Source organism: Manis javanica, chromosome 5 (assembly GCF_040802235.1).
Source record: "Manis javanica isolate MJ-LG chromosome 5, MJ_LKY, whole genome shotgun sequence".
NCBI lineage: Eukaryota > Metazoa > Chordata > Mammalia > Pholidota > Manidae > Manis > Manis javanica.
Genome location: NC_133160.1, coordinates 23,910,480 through 23,922,789, shown reverse-complemented (window position 1 = coordinate 23,922,789; position 12,310 = coordinate 23,910,480). Strand labels below are relative to the sequence as shown.

The window sequence follows — 12,310 nt, the reverse complement described above, 5'->3', positions numbered from 1 at the left end:
ACAGCACAGCCTTCTCCCCTGAGAAGGCTCATTGGTTTCTCTCCTTCTGGAAGCCAGAAGCCTCGGGGACTCTGTCCTGGGGGCAAGTGTGGTCTGGCCTTGCTCAGGTGGGACTGTCAGCTTGCAGGTGAGACTCAGGCACAACAAGACTGAGGCCGTCCCAGTGCAGAGAGAGACCTCCAACCCAGCCCTGGGCCTCCCTTCTCAGAATAGCACAGCAGCCCAGAGTGCAGCTCCCACCACACAGGGCTGCTGAGAGGGTGAAGCGGGGCAGTGATGATCCGTACCAGGCAGTTCTAAGGGCTTTACTTGAATTACCTCATTTAGCCCATTCACTTGGCAGAGGAGGAAACCGTGGCATAGAGAGGTTAAGTACTTTGGCCAAGGACACATGGATAGTAGGTGGTACAGCCACGATTTGAGCCTTACGTACAGTAGTCCCTCCTCATCTGTGGGGGATAAATTCCAAGACCCCCGGTGGATGCCTAAAACCATGGGTAGTACCAAACCCTACATATCCTGTGTCCTTTCCTACACACACACCCCTATGGTAAAGCTAATTTATAAATTAGGCACAATTAGAGATTAACAGCAATAATAAATAATAAAATAGAACAATTGTAAAAATATACTTTGGTAAGTTATGTGAATGTGGGCTCTCTCTCTCTCAAAGTATCTTGTACTGTTCGCACCCTTCTTATTCATGTGATGACTTTACGTGATGTTATGCATGAATGACGAGGTGAATGATGGGGGCGTTGTGACGTAGAGGCAGGCTACCACTGACCTTCTCACCATTCATCAGGAGGATCATCTGTGGTTGACCGTAGCTGAAACCAGGGAAGTGAGACCGCAGATAAGTGCGGACCTCTGCGTGTGGCGTATAAAGCCCCGGTATCCTGTCTAGTACATAGTTAGTGCTCAGTACGTGGAGACCAGCATTGTTCTTATTAACTGCCCCTGATTGGTGAGGATGTTGGTGGAGGGACTTCTGACTGTTTATTGAAATTCAAGTTCCTTATGATTCTCAGACAATCACTACCTCTAACAGGCTGTTTTCTTTATCTGTAGGACCCACCTCAACCTCAGAACCTCAAACGTGGGCAACTTTGATGTAAGTACCAAACTCAGGCCCCAGGGTGAGAGCCTCTTGGAATGGCACCCCCATGAGGCTGGCCGGGGCCCAGGGAGTTTGTGCATTTCAGAGCATTAGCATCATCTCTGTCAGGCCTTGCTTACAGATGGGAAAACTGAGTCTCACTCTGCAGTGAAGACCCACAGCTCCTACTCTGCCTATGGGGCTGCCCCCATGGAGGCAACTTGGCCAAATCCCCCCATTCGAGGGTGGGGAGGCTGTAGGGGCAGCTGCGTCCTATGGGACCCCTTCCTTCCTGGATAGGGGGCTTGGCTTTGCCACTGACTCCTGTGCAATCTTGAGCAAGACCAACCCACCCTAAGCCTCAGTTTCCTTATCCCTAAAACACACAGATTTGGATTTGTTTCTAACGGCCCTTTTACTGCCATTCTGGAATTCTGCTTTACTAATCTGAGAAGCTCATATTCCAGGGTTGGTTCCTATTTCTTCTCTGTTCATCCTTGGGTCCCCACTCCAAGTAAGCCTTCAGAAATGCCCCCCTTTTCCTTTACAAAGTGACAACCAGCCAGATGCTTGATTTCCAGGACAAGCGTAGGTGAGTCTACATGAGCAGAGATAGTCAACACCCATTGTGTCACCTGCCTCCGAGCTTTTCTAACCCAACAGCTAACCCCCTGGAGTTGGCATCACCAGCCTTATTTTATAGATGGGAACTGGAGCCCAGAGCAGGGCTGTGGCCCGCCTCACAGCTGGCTGGGACAGAGCTGGAACTAGAGCTGGAATCTCTGGACTTCAAGTAGAAAAAGAAGCTAACACTTCATGTGAAATTAAGGAATATTTATAGAGCAACAGAGAGTGACACCTGGCACTAAATGAAGCTTCTTTTAAAACAAGCTTTTCTCACTTCATCCTCAGGTTTATGATTTGGGTACAATTATTAGCCCATTTTCCAAGTAAGAGAGTCAAGTCCAGAGAAGTTAAGTGACTTGCCAGACTCAGAGAGCTAGTAAGAGGCAGCGCTGGGAGGGAAGTGTCACGCTCCTGTCACTGTAGAACCATGTGGTATTACACCACAGCAGGTATTTCACATATAAGAGTTTATATTTGGTTTTTGCAACCACCCTCTGAGGTAAGGATTATTCACTCCCCTTTTCGGATGTGGAAACCAAGGCTTAGAGAAGTTAAGACCGATCTTACACAAAAACTGTGGGCCAGGCATTTTACATCTCCCGCCTCTATACGTACATCCTCGCTGCCTTGTGCAAGCTGGCCAGACCGGCCCATTCTGCAGAGCACACGATGGGAGCCTTTCCAGAGGCCCGCGGAGGCTGAGCAGGGCCCAGGGGCCTCCCACAACACCATTGTGGCCTCAGAGTGAGCCACCACAGATCCCGTGCTGGGTGCCCCACGGGAGGAACTGGGCCTCCCCTAGCCCTGCCCCTCCGTCCCACCATGAGCCTTGGAGTAACTACTGCCTGCCGGGCCCTGGGCCTCAGTCTCCCTGCTGTATGGGGAGCAGGCAGACCAGCTGCGCCTTGGGGCTGTCCAGCTCCATGGTTCTGGAGACACAGGAGCTCCCAGATTCCCCAGGGCAGCTCTGCCACTTCCTCTTGGGCTGCAGAGCAGGCCTCAAGGAGTTCCTGGCATCTGAGCAAACCATGGCCTGGGTTGATTCTCCTTCTTCCCCTGCAGGTTAGCCTCTTGGAGGTGCTGGTCGGGAAGATTTTCGACCTGGCGTTTATGCCGGCTATGAACGGTGAGTCCAGCTGGCCCTGCCTCCCTGAGGGTGCAGGGCTTGGGGACCAAGGGGCCCCTGATATGTTAGGCACATGGATGTACTGGCATTCCACCTGAATGGCATTTCTGCAAACTGCATTCTAAGCTTATTTATTCAAGCCTCTGAATGCAATGTTATCCCAAGGGTCTGCTGACTTCCTTGTTGGCTGCTTTTCTTTCTTTTTCTTCTTATTTGGCTCATTGTTTTGTTTTCCTGATTATCTATGTAAAATTATGATCATGTTTGAAAATTATACATGTGTAAATTTTAGAAAGTCCACAACAATTTAAAAAGAAAATCTTACTTATCGAAGGCAATTAATCTCAACATATGGTTATATTTCTTTCGAAGCTATTCCTTCTCCATTTTTTAAATACTGTCCAAGATATTCCCTGATTTAAATGTTTGCATGCTTATTTTCAGTTGTGGTAAAATACACAACATAAAATTTACCTTCTTAACCATTTTATGGTACACAATTCAATCATATTAAGTATATTCACCTTCTTATGCTCCTGATTTATTCTTAATCATTATTTATTTTTACTACTTATACCAGGATTGTGTAAGTACATTATTACTGTAAAAAGTTCAATCAGTACAGATAAAGCTAAAGTTGCTCTTACCGATCTGCCCAGCCTCCTAACCCAGAATCTGCCCCCTAAACAGCCACATGGTCCTTGAGAGGGTTTTCTGGCCCAACTTCCTAAGAATAGGCTGAGTGTGGTTCCTGTGCTCTGTGGCACCTTGGGATGTTATCAGGAAGCTACTTGTTGAACCGTGGGGCCACTGGAGGTCTGGCCCCAGACTCTCCCCACTTCTTCATCATGGACAGAAGATAAAGAGGGGCTGCCACAGCTCTCCACCAGGGTTCGTTTGGAAAGCTCTAGATGTCAAACAGATCCTTAGCTGGGAACCATGGCCAGAGAAGGTTGAATCTCAGTCACGAGAAGGTGCTGGTGGCCAAGTCCGTGCACATTTCCTAGGGAGAGAGGATGATGTCAGGACCTAGGCTGGGCTGGGCTGACTGGCAAGCAAGAGGTGGTCTGTCACTAAGAGGTGGTGTGAACTTGGCAGCAAGCCCCTCGGTCTTGTTATAATGTAATTTGCCATTCTAACAGTGAGAGACTGGATTAGATCCATGATTCCCAAAGTGGGTTTCCTGGAAAATTAGTCCCAAAAGATACACTGAGAAAAACTTCCATGGCAGCAAGTTTGGGAAATACTGAATATAATATTCCTCTGGGGTATATTCACAATGTCCTTAGCTCTCCAAAAAGTGGTACTGGAGTCAGAAAGTGTGTTTAACTTCACTTAACCTATTTTCCCCCACCTACCATTTTTTTCACTTCCTTGTTTCCTCTCTTCTTTCTTTCTAGAACATTACTCAGGTCTTCTCAGGCTCTGACAATCTAAAAACAAAAAATAACATCCCCTGGTGGTCACTTGGGCATCCTTCCACACCTTCTTTCAGCGAGCATTTGTCCTCAACTCTGTGCCCAACCCAGGGCAGAGGAATGCTGGGGACACAGTCCTTGCCTGCAAGAAACTCATGGTCTACTAGAGGTGACAGAGGTGGAAACAGAGAATTAGTATTTTGTGATTTCTGTAATGGAGGAATTCATCCCGAGTGGCAGGAGCCCAGAGTTGCTTGGCCCGAGGGAGAGGAAACCTCAGAGGGAAGGTGACATTCAGAGTCTTAGAGAAGGCTCAAAACTCAGTAGGCAGGCAAGCGTGAGGGAAGGTGCACCCGGCAGGAAGAACTGTGAGGACAAAGGCCTGGAAGCATGAAAGATAATGGCTAGACTTGAAAATTCTGGTGGTCTTCTCGAAGTCTGACACCTCTTGGCCTCACTGACTATGCCTGCTGACGACACCTGACTACTTTCTGTGTTTTTTTCCACAGCCATGCTGGGCTCTGGTGTCCCTCTCCCCAAAATCCTCAACATTGACTTCAGCAATGCAGACATCGATGTCTTGGAGGTAAGGGGAGATAGAGTTCTGTTCCGCCTTCCCACTCACGCCCAGAAATTGGGAGGAGGAAGAGAGGGGAAGGGAAGGGTTGGCAACAGAGGCTTTTTCCTTCAAAACATGGGGCTTAGAGAACAAGAAACAAAGCTGTTAAGAAGCCTTAAATAGCACTTCACACATCCATTATCTTATTTAGTCCTCATGACAAATGTCAGTGCCCCCATCTTTCAGAAGAGAATGCTGAGGCAATACCGGGAATACTGGGAAATACTGCTCTGAAGCAGTAAGGGCCTTTCCCAAAGTGGAAGTGTGATGTAGTCCATTGGAAAAGTTTTACTGAGCACCTACTAGGTGTCCAACAATGTGCAAGAAGCTAGGGCATACAGCAGCGAACAAAACATATACAGTCCCAGCCCTTACAAAGCTAACAGCCAGTGGGGAGATGGGCCTTTAGATGAATATTCCTGAAGTAATTGCTAATTATAAAAATGGCAGGTGCCTTGAAATTCAAATTTCCACTAGAAAAACCACATGTGCTCATATCTGAAATTTGGGAAATAAAGGAAAGATTAAACAAACATGTGTTTATCCTCCTACATACATTTGTGACTCAGAAATTACCACTTAGAACATTTCACTGTTTTTCATTCCCATCTTCCTGAAGTTTTATTTTTAAAGATGGTTTCAATAAAGGAGTCAGCAGAGCACTGGAGTTAAAGGATGAGGGCATTGGAACCCAAAGGCCTGGGTTCAAATCCTGACCCGGCCAGCTTCCAGCTGGGTGACCCTGGACAAGTTACTTTACTTCACTGAGCCTTAGTTTTCTTTTTTGTGAAAAGGGGCTAATCATAGTACACACGTACAGGGCTGCTTTTAGGATAAAATGCAATTCTGCATGTAAAGTGCTTTGTATAACTCCTGACACATAGAGGAAGCATTCTAGAAGTATCCATCATTATCAGTGTCTTCATTTTAATAAAGAATGTTGTAGTGAACATCTTGGCACAAAAGCTGTTTCTGGATTCAGGTTTCAGCATGTTCCTTAGAACGTACTCCCAGAAGCAGAATGAATGGACCTTCGCCCCATATGGACAATACCCTTTCCCAAAGGTGGCACCATTTGCACTGCCACCAGCCGTGCACCAAAAGCCCAGCTCTGGACACTCATGCAGGGTTACCTCTTGACCCCGGAAGCGGCCCCCTACCACCTTAGGGGAGCAGGGACCTTGGATGGGCAGCCTGGGCCGGGCTGGCTCTGGGACAGTCTCCAGGGGTGCTTGCCCTGGTTCCATCTCCTGAGCTTCTGCAGGACCTCAGCACTGCTCTGAGCCTCAGTTTCCTCATCTGAAAATGGGGAAAAACAATACCCATCTCGTGCAGTTTGTGGTGAGAAATTAAATGAGATACAGTATTTTAGTGTTCACAGTTATAAAAAGAGGTTAGAAAATATGAATGTACTGGCACAAAGTTATCCTCCTCATCATCACTTATATCATTTACCTGGCATAGTGGTGCCCCTTGCACTGTTTTACATGCATCAGGGCCTTATCACGACCCTGGTGGATGCCTGCCCTCCCATCATAGGGGAAAGGCCTGAGTATCAAAGAGGGTAGGCCACTGGCCCAAGGTCACCCAGCTCGTGAGAGGTAGGGTTTGCACTGAAGCAATGGAGGCCATTCCAATGCTGGTTCTCACCTGGGCTGTACTGCGAACCCTCTTCCCAACCTGGGGGCCTTTGTGAAATTAGTGGGGACAATTTTTTCTTTCCCAAAATCATACCTCAGCATTTCAAACCAAAATACATATTTTTTATTATAAATTACCTACCTTTTATATCCTTTTTACCAGTAAGGGAATTATACTGATTTTTAAAATATGTGTGTAAGTAGATTATATAATCTATGAATTTTATTTCAGAATAATAAAGGAGATAACACAAATACCTGTAATAAAATGTAAAATGGACTATTGGGTCTCAAAGGTGTAGAGCCACCTTATTTACTTACTTACACTTACTCAAAGATGTAAAGGTTTGGCCCTGGGCTTGGTCTTGTCAGCCCTCTGTAAGTGATAGCTATTCTCCTCCTCCTCTTTTTTATTGTATTAGTATTAGTATTTTTTGGGTCTAGCCATTTATTTCAACTTATTTTGAAATAATTTTAGACTTACAGAAAAGTTGTAGATATAGTACAGAGTTCTAGAATACTCTTTACTAGGTTTCCCCTAATGTTATATAAGTTCCTAATGTTAGCAACTTATTCCTAATCTTATACAACCTGAGTACATTGATTGAAAACAGGAAATTAACACTGATACACAGCTATTAACTAATCTATAGATCCAACACCAGTTTTTTCCCTGAGGTCCTTTTCCTGTTTCAGGATCCAGGATCCCATTTTGCATTTGATTACTCACTTCTCCTTAGTGTCCTCGAATCTGTGACAGCATGTAAACTTTCCTTGTGTTTTATGACCTTGACATTTCTGATGAGTCTGGCCTTTGTGGGATGTCCCTCAGTTTGGATTTGACTCATGTTTTCTCATGATTAGATTGAGGTTATGCATTCTTGGCAAGCACACCAGGGAAGCGATGCTGTGTTCTTCTCAGTGAACCGTATCACGGGACATGATGGCACAATCTCATGCCTGGAGATGTGGGCTTTGATCATGTGCTTAAGGTGGTTCCCGCCAGGTTCCTCCACTGCTAAGTTACAATTTTTCCCATTGTGATAATAAATATCTTGTGGGGAGCAGCTTTGAGGCTATGCAGATATTCCACTTCTCGTCACACCTTCTCCCACTACCTTCGACATTCATTCACGGTTCCTGACTACAACTATTACTGTGGGGCTTGCCTAATGGTGATTTCCTATTTCTATTATTCCTTTTACATTTATTAGTTGGAATTTTCTGGAAGAAAAGGCCATCTCTTCTCTTCCATTTATTTGTTTACTCAATCATTCATATCTGTTGGGGTCCATGGGTATTTATGTTGTTCTATGAGTTAAATCTACTACTTTTATTGTTTATTTTGTTGTAGACATTTTTAATTATGAAAATTGGATTTTGGAAGAGTGTGGAGAGGGGTCAGGACTGCTTCGCTTATGTGGGGGCAGGGAAGGCAGTGTCTTGCCCAGGGTGCACTGTACCGGGCAAGCCCATGACAGGGCCCCTTCGGCCCCAGGTGCCCCTCTGTCCTGAGCTACTGCTCCCGGAAACGCGGCCTGCCCAGTACAGAAGCCGCTGACTGCCCTGGATGCAGCCAGAACCGCCCCTGCCCCCGCCCACCCACTAACTAGGTTCTCTGTTCTGCTCTCTAAGGACCTCCTGGTGCTGAGTGCTTGACCGACAGACAGAGATGCGGCCACAGCCCCGGAGGAAGCCGGAAAGGAAAGGCTCCGACTGAAGCGGTCCCCACCCCAGCTCCCTGCAACCCCCCACGACAGGTCCCTCCCCAGCCCTCCAGTCTTCCTGCCGCCTGCAACCCCTCCCACCGCACCCCCTCCCCCTGGCCCCCACGCTCTCGAGAAAGGATCCGACTGTTGCCGCTGTTGGCAAGCAATTCCACCCCTGGGCAGCCCTGCGGACAGCCCCCAGCAGGGGGAAGGTCACCCGGAGCCTGAGGCCTCGCAGAATCCACCACAGACTCCATGCTGCGTATTTTACACTTTAAATAAAAGATTCCACTTTCCCGGCATTTGGGGCGGGTCTCCACGAAAGACCCTCCCTTCGCGTCCGGCTGTTCCTTCCCTCCGTGGCTACCCTGGAGGCACCTGGTGACTGTACAGCTACAACCAGAGGGAGGGTGGTTCCGCTCGGGACGGAGCACTGGCAGCCCCGGGCCTCTGAGGACCCAGGGATGGGCAGGAAGGGGCCTCAGGTCAGTTCTCACTGCCTTCATTCTGCTCTCAACTTGGCCGAGCCCTCCTACCTCGGCTTCCCCAGCCACTCCTCGGCACACGGGGAAAGCCAGGACTCAGAAGCTACAAGTTCAAAATCATCAAATTTAGCTGCCAGAGGGGTTGCCTCATAGACTAAGTCCCATGTGCTGTGATGACAAGAGTCCCCACTCCTTTCTCAGAGAAGGGAGATTGGCTGCCCGCTCCCCTTCCCCTCCTCTTTTGTGTCCCCAGCACGTGACTTGCCCAAGTTCAGAAGGATGGGTGGCTTTATCCCAGGAACCGTGTGGGAAAAAAAGGATACCCATCTGCCCCATTCTTCTGAGAGCTCAGGTTTGTTGGGCACTCATTACCTGCTGAGCTCTGCACTGAGGTTTTGGGACTTGATCACATTTCTTATGAAAGCACCATAGGGTAGGTACTGGGCTGGCCCCTATTTTGAATTTATTGGGAAACCAAGGAATTGAGGAAATGCAGTGACTTGCCCAAGGTCACACAGCTGCAAAATGGCAGAGCTGGGGTTTGAACCTGGTGATTTAGCTTGAGCCCAGACCCTAACCGCTCACCACACTGCCTCTGTTTCCACGTTGCAGATGCATTGGTGACCACAAGTGATATCTCCCACACTCTCCCATGTCCTCCTGGGTGGGTGAGACCAAAGAGCTGGCTGAGGGGGAGCAAGACTCCTGTGGCCATAGAGATTTTACAGAAGTACAGAAATACTTCATGCCTTCAGGTCCCAGCTGGGGAGGCACCGATGCAGCAGCTTCCCAGAAAATGAGCGCAGAGGCTCTCAAAAGGGTTCTTCAGGAGCATGCCTTTCATTTCTATAAATAAAGCCTAATGGCTATAGGTTCAGTGAAACCTAGACCCCAGCCATGTATTGTCTGCTCAGAGCAACTGCTCCCCTAACCCCTACCCCAAGGGTCCTGGAAGCCCTGTCTAGCAGATATTGGGGGAAATAGCCAGTCTCTTCAAGTTAAAAATAATCAGACAGCATTCTACAGAATGGTGCTAAAGCAGACAGCTTTGCACCTCACTAAATGCAACTCTGTCATCAGGAGGTCACGAAGGAGTATGAATTTTGGAGTCAGGAAGATGGGGCTCAAATTCCATCTCTGTCATTTGGCTGACTTGGTGAAGCCCTTAGCCTTCTGAACCTCAATGTTTCCATCTGTAGAATGGATAACAATCATCATCATCACCATAATTACACTCTCAGATGAGTGTGAGGCTATTTAAATGGGACCATTTTTACTGAGGCTGGCATACAGCAAGTGCTCAATATGTGCTTGCTGTGCTTGGTGCTAATTTCTAGAGTGTGAGCCTTTGGGATCCCTTGCCTCTGATCAGAGCTAAACCAAGGACAAGGAGGGTTACTTGGCATGTTGGCAAGTGAGTGCCCAAAGGACCTCTCCCAGAGCAAGGCAGAGGCTGCTCCCCCCAACAGCTGGAAGCTGGTGTGTGTTAGAGACACACCGCCCAGTTAGTGCAGTTTTAGCAGCTGTTTGATCCCAGCTTCTATCCTTGAGGGGGCACAGGAATGTTGAAGTCCCTTTTACACAACTGAGATATTTTTTTCCTCCCAGTGATTTTTAAAAATACTTTATTTTCCAAGTCTTGCTTCTAATGTCATTTAAATATCAGGAAGCTAAACTATTGAGTTTATTTCTAATAGTTTATTGTAACCTAATACTGTATTGGGTTTATTCCTGGATGCATCCTTCATTCATTCACTGTGTGCCTATCAATTCTGACCTGGTGAAGCTTAGGTTCTAGTCCACAAAACAGACTGTAAATAGTAAGGCCTAAGAAAACAAAAGTAAGTAAATAAATAAACAAAAAAGCTGTTTTGAGATAGTCTTGAGGGCTATGAAGGGAATAAACAGACACATATCAGGTAGGGAAGCAGGCCAGGAAGGCACCACGGGGAGTCAGGGAAGGCCTCTCTGAGGAAACACATCACCAGAGACCCTGGTGGGGAGTGAGATGGGTGGCTTCACACTCTAACACTCCCAGGATGCAAGGTCTTCTTCTCTCCTGGTCTCCTTGGTAACGCCCAAACCCTAGCTCCTGAGGGGTAGGAAGGAAGGGGACTCAGACGGAGGTGGGGCTTTCTGTCCAGCCTGCCCCCGGGAAAGGCTAGAGGGGAGGAAGTCCCGCCTTGGTGGGCGGTGCCTGGGGAAGGAGTCCGGAAATTAATTCCCAGGCCAGTGGGACTTGGCTGTGCGGGCCCATCTTCCACTGTGTTAGAACCACCTCCTATAGATCCTCACGAATTTATCCATGTCTTTATATTTCGACCTCCATCTTGGCCCTACTCCCATCATCTCCGCTCTGGACCACTGCTCCGGCCTTCTCACCAGCCTCCCCTCTTCCAGTCTTGCACTTGTTTTCCATTCTCCACTCAGCATCCAGAGGGTTGTGTTTTTAAACTGCACACCCAATTACCTTCCTTCCCAGCACCAAGCTTTTCCTGACAAAAAAGCCCTTTGCCAGACCAAAACCCAGATCCCTCACCTCTGCCCACAGGCCTGGCAGGCTCTGCCTCAACCCTCTTCTCCAGCCCCCTCAATATCCTCTGGTTCTCTGCTGCAGGAGGGGTTTGAAGCCCTCCATAGGTCCCTCACATCCCTTCCTCAGACATTAGAACACACACACATCCTCAACAAGCTTAGTTTCTTCTGCAGTTTAATTTTTAAGAGGATTTTTGAAACTTGTGGAAAATTTTGAGTTATAATAAGCTTATTTCATTTCCCACTGGTTATAATTTCTTAAAAGTCACAGGACATGCTCAGACATCCTTTCAAAGTGAGAAAATGGATTTGGAAGAATAGGGAAGGAGGCAAAAAATGAGGTCAGATCATATTAGAATTTGGGTAGAGTAGCATGGGGTTGAGGGGATGTGACAGGCACTAACAGAGGTGTGAGGCATGATGGGATTGGTTCTGCTGTCCCAGGAGGGATTCTTCAACACCGGCCTGATTGTTTGGGCCTTGGACCTCACTGCAGCTGCCTCCCGTCTTGCTCATGATAAAACTGATCAAACCATCAGTGCACCCTGAGTGGACAACCACAGAACTCCGACATGAACTGTTGTTTTAAATTGAAAATCAAAGAGAGTCTCTCCTAAGCATCTCCACCAGCTTTGGATGACACTGAGGTTTCACTGGTAAACCGAGAACGCCCCTCAGAGTTGCAGGGATCCCAGCTCCGCATGTGAGGGAGGAGGGCTCCTTGAAGCAGGACTTTCCCCCTTTCTGAAGCTCCCCTGACTCACCTGAAAAGACTTTGTGGCAGGATGGGCAATGAGACTTCTCAGGTAACCCCACTAATGTCCTACTTCAGTTGTAGTTGACAAATATCAAACTCTAGAAGCCCCCAAAAGAGCTCTTTCAGTAGATGTTTCTGCTACTAATTCTGAGTGAAAATCCATCTCAAAACTCAGTGGCAGAAAACATAATTTCATGTTTTATGTAGATTCTGTGGTCAGGATGGCTCATCTCTTCTCTGAGGCATCTGGGGCCTCAGGTGGGAAGAATAGCTGGGGGTGACTTGATGGCTGGGG

General features: G+C 47.6%; 1 protein-coding gene and 1 long non-coding RNA gene across 2 annotated transcripts in view; one reads left to right on the top strand and one right to left on the bottom strand.

Moving 5' to 3' along the window:
- Positions 1-8,743, top strand: part of LOC108398583 (BPI fold-containing family B member 4) — a 27,185-nt gene extending 18,442 nt beyond the window's left edge. The window contains exons 14-17 of the mRNA XM_037012893.2: positions 1,072-1,114; positions 2,789-2,852; positions 4,780-4,856; positions 8,165-8,743. Of these exons, the coding sequence (XP_036868788.2) occupies positions 1,072-1,114; positions 2,789-2,852; positions 4,780-4,856; positions 8,165-8,188 (208 nt within the window). The 3' untranslated portion in view covers positions 8,189-8,743. The remainder of the gene's footprint in view (positions 1-1,071; positions 1,115-2,788; positions 2,853-4,779; positions 4,857-8,164) is intronic.
- On the bottom strand, positions 3,738-12,310 carry LOC140849758 (uncharacterized). Its single transcript, XR_012131942.1, has 3 exons — positions 12,023-12,310; positions 4,211-4,285; positions 3,738-3,855 (listed from the first exon to the last, which is right to left on the bottom strand). It is a non-coding gene; the product is annotated as an uncharacterized lncRNA (long non-coding RNA).